The following is a 14,014-nucleotide window of genomic DNA, read 5'->3' on the forward strand; positions in this document are numbered from 1 at the left end:
AACGATGCTGTAATTCAAGACTTGCACGCCTCTCTATATCCAACCAATAAGTGTTGAACCTATACAGACATTTCAAATCTATGCTATACGTTGAAGCATACCTGACACTTGACCTTCCTTGTCATCTACGCAGGAAAGTGTTGAACCTATACAGACATTTCAAATCTATGCTATACGTTGAAGCATACCTGACACTTGACCTTCCTTGTGATCTACGCAGGAAAGTGTTGAACCTATACAGACATTTCAAATCTATGCTATACGTTGAAGCACACCTGACACTTGACCTTCCTTGTCATCTACGCAGGAAAGTGTTGAACCTATACAGACATTTCAAATCTATGCTAAACGTTGAAGCATACCTGACACTTGACCTTCCTTGTCATCTACGCAGGAAAGTGTTGAACCTATACAGACATTTCAAATCTATGCTATACGTTGAAGCACACCTGACACTTGACCTTCCTTGTGATCTACGCAGGAAAGTGTTGAACCTATACAGACATTTCAAATCTATGCTAAACGTTGAAGCATACCTGACACTTGACCTTCCTTGTCATCTACGCAGGAAAGTGTTGAACCTATACAGACATTTCAAATCTATGCTAAACGTTGAAGCATACCTGACACTTGACCTTCCTTGTCATCTACGCAGAATATTAACGACTTTTTAAAACTTTAAAACAGAAAGCGAACTAGCCCGCCATAACAATATTACGACGGAAGAAAGATTACGCAAGAAAAATAACATTAAGTCACCGAAGACGAGGTCCATGTGCTATTAAGGTACCCAACATACAGTAAACTAAAGAGGACACATTTAAAACCATTCTATTTACAAAATCCAATGATGAAAACACCACACTAAAACCCCTGCTTCAATCAACTGGAAAAATTACTTGGCAGATCTTGTGCTATTACCTTTTAGAGATACTCGCCTTATTAAAACAAAATCAGAATTAAGCATGCTGTATATCTGGTTCATGTGAATAAATGTATTTTTGGCCAGTGGCCTTATACTGAAATAAGATCTGTCTGTCTACCTGTCTGACATTGTACCCATGCGTGGGATCGAACTCGCATCTTAGGCATGACGAGCCAATACTTTAGCCATTGCGCTATACCATCTACCCGTATGTGCATTGAAAACGTCTAAAAGATGTACTCACACCAATATCGCCTACTGATTATGACGTACCTCGTGCAATAGAATTATCTTCAATAGTATGAACGTTCCAATCAGCCGCTACACAGCTTGACCTATTGACGTGGTTTGTCATAAGTAACGTAAATAGCATATGCAATCGCTTTACGGAAATGAATAAAATTTAAAATATTTGAAAAGTTCACATACGAGCTCACATGTATCAACCAGTAAGTGTGTGTGTTGTTTCGTTTTAATCTAGAATCTCTTTGAGTTGTTGTTTAACGCTGCGCTCGGCAATATTCCAAGTATACAACGAATCAAGGTATATCAACCAAGTCGGCGAGCCTGACCACCCAACGGGTTACTCGCCTCTTACGACAAGCATGTGTTGTCCAATTCTAACCCATATCATGGCAGGTCTGCACAACAGTGTTCTAGTTAAATCACGACGTGTCTGCTTAATTGAGGTGGAAAGCCCGGAATAACACAGGCCTCAAACCTTTACCACCCGTGCAACCCATGAACACAGGTTGGACCAAGAAAGGGCATGGAAAGTACTAAAAATGAATTGAACCCTTTGCCAAGAGTATTGACGCTCGTTCTCAACGACTGGAACACACCCTAGCAACGCAGGCCCTCACCACCAATTAAAACATTTAAGTCATCTGGTCACCCAGTCCGTCTTTCTCCGTTTATGTAAGGTCAAACACGTTATAGACATACCACTTAACCTATAACATAGATCATGCTATCACCAGTGTTTATAACATGACTACGAACTGTAGTCAGGGCTTACACTGTTCACCTGTGATTCCTGTTGTTTGTCACATGTAAGGCCACATAAAAATATTCTTGTTTCTCATCACTTTTTTTCAAAAATGTATAGGGCGGGTTGGTTTAAATTTTACACTTTATTTAATGTCCCAATCCCTTGATTTTTGTGGAAATTTACATCAGAAAGAAAATCATTAGTGTGAAAAATCCATACGCATTGGAGAGACAAAGTTGCATTTTCTCTTTTGTTGAAAAAAATGTTAGGGTCGGGTCGAATTTGTGGGTCGAACGGCAATGAGAAACACAAATATTTGTATAAACTGAAAAGCAAAGGAAACGCAGATTTCGAAAAAATGACAGCTCATAAACGTAAGCGTTCATATTTTTATCTTCTATTTAAAAAAAATGACAAAATCCCAGAATTGCGTTTCTTTTGCTGGTCAGTATATGCCCCAATGATGCATTCCTGGAAACCGTGTGGGTAATACTGGGTAAAGTGTGCTACGTTGAGATAAGGACATAATCCATTTCAGTACTTCATTACACACGTTTGAGCTGTAGGACTTTATACGTGACTAGCTCAACGTGCAAACCTTCATCATGACAGTTGCAGCCTAAGGTCTTCAAGTCCCCTTTATTGATTGGAATAAAGGTTATCCCGTCTTACTGGCAAAAGCGCAATCTGCTGTTCGTGATAAACGGATCGATACAGAAACTGCTGAGTCAGCTAATCATTGATTGTACCATGATACGTACCATGACGCAGCAGTATTCAGCTTTAAACTTGGATTGAAAAAAAAATCTCGCACATTATGTAACAGAAAGCAGTGACGGTCCGGGTTAAAATTGGTTTTCAGCAACCCATGGTTATGATAGGAGACAGTTAACGGGATCCGATGGCCAGCCCCGCTGACTTGGTCGACACATTTCATCGTATCCCAGTTGCGTGCATCGATGCTCATCACTGGATTGTCTGGTCCAAACACGAGTATTTCCTGAATTCCGTTATAAAGCGATAATATTGCTCAGTGCGGCGTAAACCAACAAACAAGCAGACTATTTACATATGTAGGTCGAAGCACGTCATGGGGAATAATCACTGGAGATTCTAGCAATGCACTCATCGAACCTCTGGAGAGACAAAAACATACGCTTGAAAACTGGATTTGACTAAAATATTACATTATTATCGAATACTATACAAGCTCAAAAATTTGCAGTTCATTCCACTACTACGACAGATACACCATGCGACAGACATTGCTGTCAGCAAACACGGTATACAGTATAGACAGTGGCCTCCTTTCACAAAGCACCAAGCTTAAGGTGATCTTAAGTCACTAAGGTAGCCTCAGTGCAATGTTAAAGAATGGGAGCGAAGGTTAACCTCAGTGAAAAGGCTAATTTGTGAAAAGAACCCAAGTTCATACATATTGCCTGTGTACAAGTGTGGTATTGATTACCGTGCCGCCCGGCCTTTGTACCGTCCTTGTTTGTACGTTGCTAATGTTTGAGACTGTTGGCATTTCAAAAGACCATGTACTAGCACATCAATCAAGCCGACATTTGTATTATCCAAATACTTCAACACATCGTAGCAAAAACAAAGCGGAGTTATAATTAGTTGATGTTGATGTCTTTGTGAGTTGATCCGTGATGATCTGTGTTAAATTTGAATTGATCTGTGTTCACGTACATATATATGAGTCTGCTTTCATGTCTGTATCGACTGATCTTTGTTCATCTTTGTTTGCTTTCTGTGTGCATGTATGCATTTCCCCCTGCATACGTGACTACGGAATATTTATGAATGTTGAGGTGCAATCACATAACTGTATGAATGGAATGCAAAAGCGGATCCCCTTTTGATTTCAAGACGTATTAAATGGCCATTGAAACTCTCGTGAAAACAGGTGAAAATGCACTGTAACACACCCTTTCTCAACAAGCCGTATCCGCCCCTGCAATAATACTGTTCTTTGACACAGATTTCGACTCAGCACAGATTTCGACTCTCCTCTGTGGCGTTTCAGCGAATCACTCACACTGCAGTTGTTTTGGGCTGATGCCGTCAGAGCCGTTCCAGACGCTCTTGACCCACATGACTCAGCATCGTGTAGATTAAACAAACCCCGACCGGCCTCAGTTCAACTGACTCGCTGGCGTAGCCCACAAAGTTTCCAGGAAATATTCTCCTGTCAAAATGCCGGTGTATGTGCTAAGGCATTTCCGAGCCGAAATAATCCGACTCTTGTTCGTATTAAAAGGACAGGAATTCGAAGACAAATTATATACATTCGACACATGGCCAGCCGAGAAGCCAAGTAAGTAGTTGTCCGCCCATGTATGTATTTGGTGATAAACGCTGTGGATATCATCACCGGAGAACGTTTGCGCTCAGCTCGCCTCGGAATGACACGAGATAGCCACGAGGATTGAGGGAACAAAGATGGGAGGTGACCCTAATGGAGAATGAAAACAAATGACCTTAAACCGGCTCCGCTGCTGGTAAGCGCTGCGCTTTAAATTAACAATTTAGCTCAGCTCAGCCAGAGGGTAGCTTCAGCCAGAGGGAGCGTCAGTATGATTCACGTTGTGTAACATTCAAGTTGTTGTTCAGATTCAAATTTACATTCATGGATTTATTATCTAGCAAATAGTTCCTACAATTACAAATTCACAGCAACATGCTGTTATTAAGAATTCATGTGTTACGAATACACCGTAACATGCTAAGTTATTACGATTTCCACTGTTGCAAATTCACCGTATCATACTGTTATTAGGAATCCAATTAAAATAAAATAAAACTTAACATACTGTCATTAGGATTCCCGGGGGTTACACATCCACCGTAACATACTGCCATTAGGAATCCCAGGGCTGATAATCCACAGTAACATACTGTCATTAGGAATCCCAGTGCTGATAATCCCCAGTAACATACTGTCATTGGGAATGAAATTGATGATAATCCACAGTAACATACTGTCATTAGGAATCCCAGTGCTCATAATCCACCGTAACATACTGTTATTAGGAATCCCAGTGCTCATAATCCACCGTAACATACTGTTATTAGGAATCCCGAGGTTACAAGTCAACAATCACAGGGTTACATATCCACCGTAACATACTGTTATTAGGAATCCCGAGGTTACAAGTCAACAATGACACAGTTATTTGAAATCACAGGGTTACATATCCACCGTGACACACTGTTAGTAGGAATCTAACTGTTACAAATAAACCTTAATGCTGTTATGAAATCCCATTTGGTGCAGATCCATGGTTACATACTGTGGTTAGGAATCCCAGAGTTATAAATCCGCAATGACATACTGGTATTTGAACATGCAATCAAGTATGTTAGGAACGTTTCGGTGGTCCATTGAGAAAACAAGCATCGCATTGATACATGGATCTTGGAAGTAGTTCCTGAAAGTAATTCCTTTAAGACAACCTCATTTGCATAATTATCGGATCCTGGCATGATTACGTCAGTCATTATTTAAACGATGTCCAAGAGTTAGTCTTGCACATTCATTGTCGGTAAAAAGCGTTACGATTTTATTATCAAATCAGTTCCAAATAAGCAAAGAATCTAAAATATTCATATATTTCATCATGCATACATTTCAGATACACCTTTCGGACAGCTTCCTGTTCTGACAGTCGACGGGAAGGACTACACAGAGTACATGGCTATAAATAGATTCCTCGCCAGAGAATTCGGTAAATATTATTCCACTTTTTCATAACAGTCAACGTCGTTCTCATGAATTCCTACTTGGATGAACGATTATCAGCACCTGGCATTTAGACTAACGCTTACTTTCGAAAATTTTATAGAAGCTTTAACCTCTGAAACTAGGATCCGTGACAGGGTATTCAGGACCTGAGGGAAATATGGGCTTGCATTACTCAGGGTTGAGGGAGCCGAAAGAACATAGTTCGGACACAGGACTCTGTTTAAAATGGACGATATGTAAAGAGTCAAGCGACACCATTTCCAAAATTGACGACACCTTTCAGGAAATCGCAGCCTGCTTAAAGAATTCCTTACAGGGATCTGTCACCTCACATGGTATTAACAGTTGTCAACATTCGGTGCATTTTAGTTATTATCAGCATAAGTATTGAAAATGAATGAATTAAAACGAACACGCACACACACACACACACACACACACACACACACACACACACACACACACACACACACACACACACACACACTATTCTATATATTTAGATTTAGATTCTGTAATTTAAGTGCCAGAAGATTCCACTACACGTGGATATGTAAGATAATATTGACATGCACAAAAGTTAAGAGCCACTCACTATTTTTGTGATCTGTTACTTTGGATACTCACTGGTAACTATCATAACGAGATCTATGCCTGTCATTGACATCATTGGTTTGATGATGTTTGGCAACTAAACGGGTGATGCCCTGCAATGGCCCTGCATGACATGCCAGCATTTTTCATGCCTATCACCTGCCATCTCTCGGCGGTAGTTAACTTTCTCCTCACCGTGACTGATTTTCTAACTCTGAAGTGAAAGAAGGATCTCACAACAGACCGGTGAAACAAAGTGTGTGAAACCAAGTGTGTGAAACAAAGTGTGTGAAACTTGATTTTCAAGATTCAGATGGTAGGGAAATGGAGTTGGACGTGCAGAACGTTTTCCCTGTCATATCTTGACAATCTTAGATTCAAGAATCCATGGAAGCCTAATTCAGTCATAAACATTTATAGTTTGTATTTCCGATTTTCAGTGGTGAAATCAAGACCCTATGAACATAGTGGCGCTTAACTTTTGTGCATGTATATATATGAACCTTGTTATTACGAATTCACGATTTTGTAAGTGATGGCAGCAGATGCCTCCGAGCACATGGGCGTATCTTGCCATTACCGAAAACCATAAACAAATTCTGAACACAAAAAATAAAGAAAAAAAATAAAATAAAACTCGAAACGCGCAACGTCACCAATACTTTATTTTGGAAATCTTCTCACCCGGGTTCCCATAAACCTTTTTCATAAATTCAGTAAGGACTGACTGTCTGTGTTTGGTTTCGCGCCACAATATTCTAGTAGTTTAACGGTAAGGTACATGAGAAACGAGCTTTACTTATCTCACCCAACTGGCAATGACTCCATATACTGGAGCGTCTTATCATTGCAGGTCTGATGGGATCAAACAGCCAGGAAGAGTATGAGATAGACCGAGTCATAAGCCTGAGCAATGACGTTTCCGCAGAGAGAATCAAGGTCTTCAACGAGAAGGACAGCAATAAAAAGGTATGATCTCCGAGACAGTGAATGTCAAGTTCAAGGAAGTCTGACATAGGTTGTACTGGCCACGTTGTTAGATTTTCAATAATGCTGACTTTGCAGGAACATGATGTTAAGGCTACTATCGAATGAATAGCTGGCCGCTGTGACGTAGCTTATTAGGCAAGGCGAATGTCGTTGATATTATCCCCTTGTCGCATCATACCAAGTGACGTTAACGTAATTTAAGGTTATTAAAGGCACTTGATTTTTACATATCTTGACGCTCGACCTTAAAGAACTAGGCCATGGTATGGCAGCTCGACGTCTATATAATGTGTCAGAGTGCTATTCAGAACTGGATCATTTATTTCAGTGAGCTAGAACTGTTAAACAAACACGCGTTGTGCGCACACCCAAGTGTATGCTGAGAGATATCAGAACAGAGCATTTTATTCTCTTAGAAAACCCACCCATGGGTACATGAGAATACAATGATATACAATTTCACATACATATACAATCAAGATGGCTGATACCAGAGTAGTTAAATAAATTACTATTAGTATAGAAGAATTCGTTTACAATTTCAGAAAATTTGACGAGGCGTTTCAAAACATAGTGAGGTTTTCAAATATTATGTTTTCTTTGTTGAAAACAGTTCCCAAATTTAAATTTAAACTGATTAGGTCATTCACAGAAATAATTTGGAATATATACAGCATCTACTGTTGGAGAAAAGCTTCACATTTAAAAAGGTAATGGAATTCGTCTCCAGCAGACGGGGAACCGCAAAGTTTACAGCGTCTATTTTGGTGTAAGAATGTTGTATCAGCGTCCTGTTCTATCGGTAAATTGTGATTTGATAACTTAAATCTAAGAATTAGAACTTGTATAGGTTTGGGAAGAAAAAGGTAGATTTCCAAACGTAACTTGTTTTTAACGTTTTGGCAAAAATTTCCTTTCGAACTAGACGTTAGTTCACTTCGACATTTTTGTAAATATTAGTATATAATATTAGTCCTACTTTTGCCACCAAAGATTCTGATGAACATAGGAGCGGGTAATAATATGTTTCTTAGTGTCCACAAGCAAATGCTCAAGCTATGAGTTGTTGCTGAATGCCAGAGCTTACCAGGATGGTATAGGTGTTCATACCTTCAATCACTGGTTTGGGTGGTACATACTGGCCACGTTGTTAGATTTTCAATAATGCTGACTTTGCAGGAACCACAAAGCAATATAGCGACGCTGGACTATTTGTTTATTTGATTGTTGTTTTATGCTGTCCTCAGCAATATTTCAGTTACGGTCTGTAAATAATCGAATATGGACCAGACAATCCAATGATTGACATCATGAGCATTGATTTACGCAAATGGAGCATGATGACATGTGTCAAGTAGGTCAGCGAGACTGACCACCCGATCGCCTCTTACGACAAGCATAGTTACTTTTTATGGCAAACATAAACGTTGAACTAATGCTGCTCTTTAAATTCATTCATGGACAAGTGACAATTTCATCATCATCATACGAAATCGCATTGCTATAACTGACGATGCATATATGTTTTATGTTTCAGACACAACTTGAAAAGAGTCTTAAAGAAAAGGTGATACCGACTTTCATGGGTAAACTTCAGCAGTTAGCGGGTTCAAAGGGGACTGGCTTCACCGCGGGCAGTAAGGTGAGCTCACAACAGGCATGTCTTTATTGACAACCTACATGATGATGATGATGATGACGATGATGATGATGATGATTTTGTTAAGTCTTTAAATAGAAGACATAAACGTGAACGCTTACTTTTATGAGATTTCACTTTGCATATAAATCTGTATATCACACCTATCTTTCTTGTGATCGATATCCATCAAAATAACAACCTCATTGATTATTTCACACCAAGAGTGATTTTTAATTCATTCAGCTGAGTCTCGGTGATCTCATCATCTTTGACACAATCGACGGTAAAACGGACGACGCCACCATGGACAAGTATCCCAATGTCAAGGCCATCATACACAACGTCAGATCTAACGAGAGAATGAAAGCATACCTGGCAGCAAGAGTACCTACTCCTTTTGATTAAAACATAGGGATATGTGGCTATTATGCACGTTCCACTCTATCTCATGGCTAGACAGACCTTCAGTGAAGACACACGGTGGAGATAACGCTTATCGGACGCATCATCAAGGCCTAATCAAAGACATATTTAGTGCGACATATTTAGACATATTAAATATACATGCGTGTAAGCAGTACATCAAAAAAGAGTAAATATACAAATGAAAAATAACGTGAGACACAAATAGTGCTGTATCGAATATAAAATGTATTTACCGTAAATTGTTAAATAAATGTATTCAAAGGTTTACTCTTTTTTAATCTATTATGATACTGTATGTGGTACTGAAGATTAGTTGACAGATTTACATTCTACTCAGTTCTATCAACCAGTTAAATGCTATCATAATTGATAGCGTAATACCCAGTGATATCCAAGTACCAAATACTGAGAAAACAGCTGAGTAAGCAGTTAAACTTCACACTTCGAACACACTTCTTGCAGTAAAGTGTTCCTTCCTATTCAGTTTCATAGAGGTTGTTACAACATTTATCAAATGTAGAATCAGCCTGCTGTCTGCAGAATGAGATGAACAGGCAACGTAGCCTGTCGAAAATGACGCTGACCTCGTAGAATGACTCGTGTTGGTGTCCATGCTTGCACGACTGTGACTATCTTTCATCTGATCATAGTATTCCTTGCGATCCTAGCATGGGTCTAATTGATCTGACTAACAATCTATTATTTGAACTACATAAAAGTTTTGCTTTTTGTTCTTTGCAGCATAACCACAGAGAGCAGTAATCGGACATGCAACTTCCTATCTGGACATGAGTCGTGCCAAACACAGCCAAATATTCTTTGATCAGCCAAGATTGTTTGATGTGATATAGTTACCCAAAGATGGCGCGCAGAGTTTTCGAATTCTTTTAAGGGTATTATGTGTCACGTATTATCATTATGTTAAAGCACCCCTCCCCTCCCACTCTTCCCCCTTATAAAAGCAAGCGTACATGTTTATGTCTGCTACTAAAAATCTTGTCAAAAAGAGGCTACATATCTTTTCTGTTCAATATATAGATAAGAAATCGTAGCAAATGAGCCATTACGTCCGTCTCTCGAAACCACAAACGGTTGTATTTAAACTGAATACTATTCCCGAACAATTCTGCAACGCATTTTACTTTCAAATAATTGTTTAATTTGCGTCATGGAAAATGTCAACTAAATATCTCTAGTTGGAGTTGTCAAAATAGTCGGGCTTACTCCTGACACAACAATTTATAAACGTTTGATCTTAGGTCAATTTACTGAGGGAATATTGCACATGATTTATATGGAATTTCGTCAGAAATACCTCGTGCACATTCACATACCTCTTGGTCCATGTCCCTCGATCTGGTGAGAAGGGCTCCTTCTTATTCCTCCACTTTCTCTCATGGGGTATCCTTTATCCGATTCTCTGTATTCTGAAAATCAGAGGTTTAGCAGACACAGATGTGAGTAAGCGGGACAGTGCCGGGTACATATCCCTCCACTTTCTCTCATGGGGTATCCTTTATCCGATTCTCTGTATTCTGAAAATCAGAGGTTTGCAGACACACATGCGAGTAAGCGGGAGAGTGCGGGGCACATATCCCTCCACTTTCTGGGGTATCCTTCATCCGATCCTCTGAAATATTAATAGAGGTTAGCAAACACACATGTGAACAAGCAAGAGGGTGCCGGGTGCATATCCCTCCACTTTCCCTGATGGGGTATCCTCTCTCCGATTCTCTGTATTCTGAAAATCAGGGGTTAGCAGACACACATATGAGTAAGCGGGAGGGTGCCCGTTACATATCCCTCCACTTTCTCTCATGGGTATCCTTCATCCGATTCTCTGAAATATTAATAGGGGCTTGCAGACACACATGTGAACAAGCAAGAGAGTGCCGGGTGCATATCCCTCCACTTTCTCTGATGGGGTATCCTCTCTCCGATTCTCTGTATTCTGAAAATCAGGGGTTAGCAGACATACATGTGAACAAGCGGGAGAGTGCCGGGTGCATATCCCTCCCTTTTCTCAGATGGGGTATCCTTTCTCCGATTCTCTGAAAATAGGGGATTGCAGACACTCATGGGGTTATCCATCATGTGAAGATATTGTATGTGGACTCTCCCTCAGCTACGGAAAGAGTATCCATGTGGCCGGAACTGAGAACTTATTTATATTCCTGGAAATTGACAGGTTTCCTTTCTGACGCGACACACACATTCTTCACTTCCCTTATCATTGCGTCTGCGATGAACAGCAATCTTGGACTGTGAACACAAAGCTCTGAATTTCGGCCCCAAACTGGTATAATCCGAAAAATTCAAATCTTCTCCTAACAACAACAACGGGTTCCTGAAAGTCTTTCGATACTGCTCCCTTTGTGAGCAAGTGAGTATGGTTTGATTTAATATTCAAGCAAAATTATTGCGGAAGATACCCAAAATGGACTTCACATATTCCATGAGGAGAACCTAACGAAGGTATTATGCGTGACGAGCGAATGCTTTAACCACTAGGAGGTGGTACCATGCTTGTTCTTCTCTTGTGGATTTAACGTGGGTTGTTTTTATTCCAGAGCAATCGTTAAAAAGAACATGAGCAGGCTACAGAGGTTTGCGTTCACATCTGTGCTCCAGTATCTGTGTAAGTCTCTGCATGTCTTTCCACTTTGCCGAGGCTGTGTCAAAATTGTCTGTACTCATGTCCATGAGAGATTTAGCATCTTTCCAACTTAAATATTTGCCTCAGAAGTTGTGTTGTACGATTACTGTTTTTTTTTCTTCATAAGCGACTTTTTATCCTACTGAGTGAAATCCCGTCAGTGCATGCGTCCGCCATTTGCTTGTTGTGCGACCGACGAGATTATTCGGTCAGGTAAGAGAACCGCAAATATGAGGAACAAACGTTAAAACGTCGCAGATCGGATAGTGTCTTGAGGAGACTGTCGTAAGAACGTTATGAGGTCAGTTTCCTTTTTGTAACAGGCACCCCAGTTCTGAGTATATTTTTTTCTCACAAGCGACCCCACGTCTTCCGTCGGCGCAAGACCCAACACCTCTGTCTTGACGCATGCGCACTAGCCATTTCGTCTGGCCTTCAGTACTTGGCTGACGTGATATATGTTTCACTCGGTGTCCACGTGAAACTATGGCAGGGTATCTCATTGTGTTACCTTTATAATACCTGCATGCACATCCGTACGCAGGTCTGACGATAACTTACAATCCCTAGCAGCAATGACGCAGCGAATATAATTCGCCGACTTATCATTCAGTGTTTGCAAACCTGACAGTTGTTAATCAATGGATGACAGAATGTTAATTTTTTCATAAGGGTAGCACGTGCTCCAGTGCAACTATGTAATTAAAGTGTAAAGACACACTCACAAGAAAGTCATACATGTAGACAGTTGACCTCAAGCACACGTGTGTAGAGAGCGACGGAGAGGCCTATTTATTAAAGCATCGACTTGTTACTCTGAAACGGTGTCCTATTCCGCACACTTGTGCAATGTGTGAAGTCCGTTTCTGGTGTCCTCCGTCCTATGGAATATTTCAGGACACAATAGTCATCCCATATGTCGAACACAAAGCATTCACATCCTGTGTAAAGGTCTCCGAAGAACAAAAATGGCATCTCTCACTGTAGTTCTAGACTATACCTGTCACTGTAAACACGCTGAGCCAGTCCAGAGGCCTTATTCCCGTGATCCTTTCGGATAATCGCAGAAAGTTGCAGCATCATCGTTCAAAGTCTTGGCTGCCACAGACCCGGGGAAAATCACCATGACCAAGCAGTATACTATTTAGATCATGGTTTCACTGTACCATACACTGGTCAATGCGCCAGTGGTTTTGATGACTCAGCACGATCAGACACATTATCACCCCCTGACTGGACAATCTGCGGTCAAACTCTGGTCCAAGATGCTGCAATGCATGTCAGAATACCCCAATGCCCATGGGTTAGGAGTGCTGCGTTGTCTTATGTTTGGATTCAAATTAAAGGAATTTAGAAGTATTGGAATACTTACAAATGACGAGGGAAATCAGAAGAAAAAACAAAAACAGGTAAGATGCGCTATTGTTTGGAGGGCAGTCAAAGTCCCGGGTTCAATTCCAGTTATGGTTAAGTACATCATATTCATTATTGGTGTTACTCGTACTTATATGGCTCAAACAATGGTCCGCTCATGGAACTGTACACTCACTCACCTCACTTCACCCAGATTTGATTTGGGTATGGGAATTGCTATTCTCAGCAAGTTTGTGTCACGTCATTAAATAATTACTTTGTGCCAACCTAATTCAGTCGTTTCACGCAATTTTGTATTATACTTATTTATTTGCGTGTTTGTTTTCAACGCCACATCCAGCAATATGCCAGCCCATTCAGTTGTCTGTACATAATCTAACCCGGGCAGTCAACCGATTCACATTGTAAGCATCGAATCATATATCAGTGGTACGACAGTAACGGCAGAATCCACATTAGTGCATCAGTCACGGAGTGGTGGCAAATTTTGCTATTTACCAGTCACCGACCTTCTTGATACACAGTACTGTAAGAATTATTACATCTATTAGCCATCTGTAGCTTACATATATAGCCATTTACCGGTACACGGTGGCTGCGGACTATGCTGGTTTAAAACATATATCAAATTAATATCAAAAGTAAATGGTAACTGGCTG

General features: G+C 40.3%; 1 protein-coding gene across 1 annotated transcript; it reads left to right on the forward strand.

Moving 5' to 3' along the window:
• The first annotated feature begins 3,964 nt into the window (after positions 1 to 3,964).
• Positions 3,965 to 9,592, forward strand: LOC137296813 (glutathione S-transferase 2-like). Its single transcript, XM_067828682.1, has 5 exons — positions 3,965 to 4,245; positions 5,564 to 5,656; positions 7,121 to 7,236; positions 8,795 to 8,899; positions 9,143 to 9,592. The coding sequence occupies exons 1-5, from the start codon at positions 4,125 to 4,127 to the stop codon at positions 9,302 to 9,304; spliced, it is 597 nt and encodes a 198-aa protein (XP_067684783.1). The 5' UTR covers positions 3,965 to 4,124; the 3' UTR covers positions 9,305 to 9,592.
• Positions 9,593 to 14,014: the final 4,422 nt, after the last annotated feature.

The sequence above is a fragment of the Haliotis asinina genome, chromosome 9 (assembly GCF_037392515.1).
Source record: "Haliotis asinina isolate JCU_RB_2024 chromosome 9, JCU_Hal_asi_v2, whole genome shotgun sequence".
Taxonomy (NCBI): domain Eukaryota; kingdom Metazoa; phylum Mollusca; class Gastropoda; order Lepetellida; family Haliotidae; genus Haliotis; species Haliotis asinina.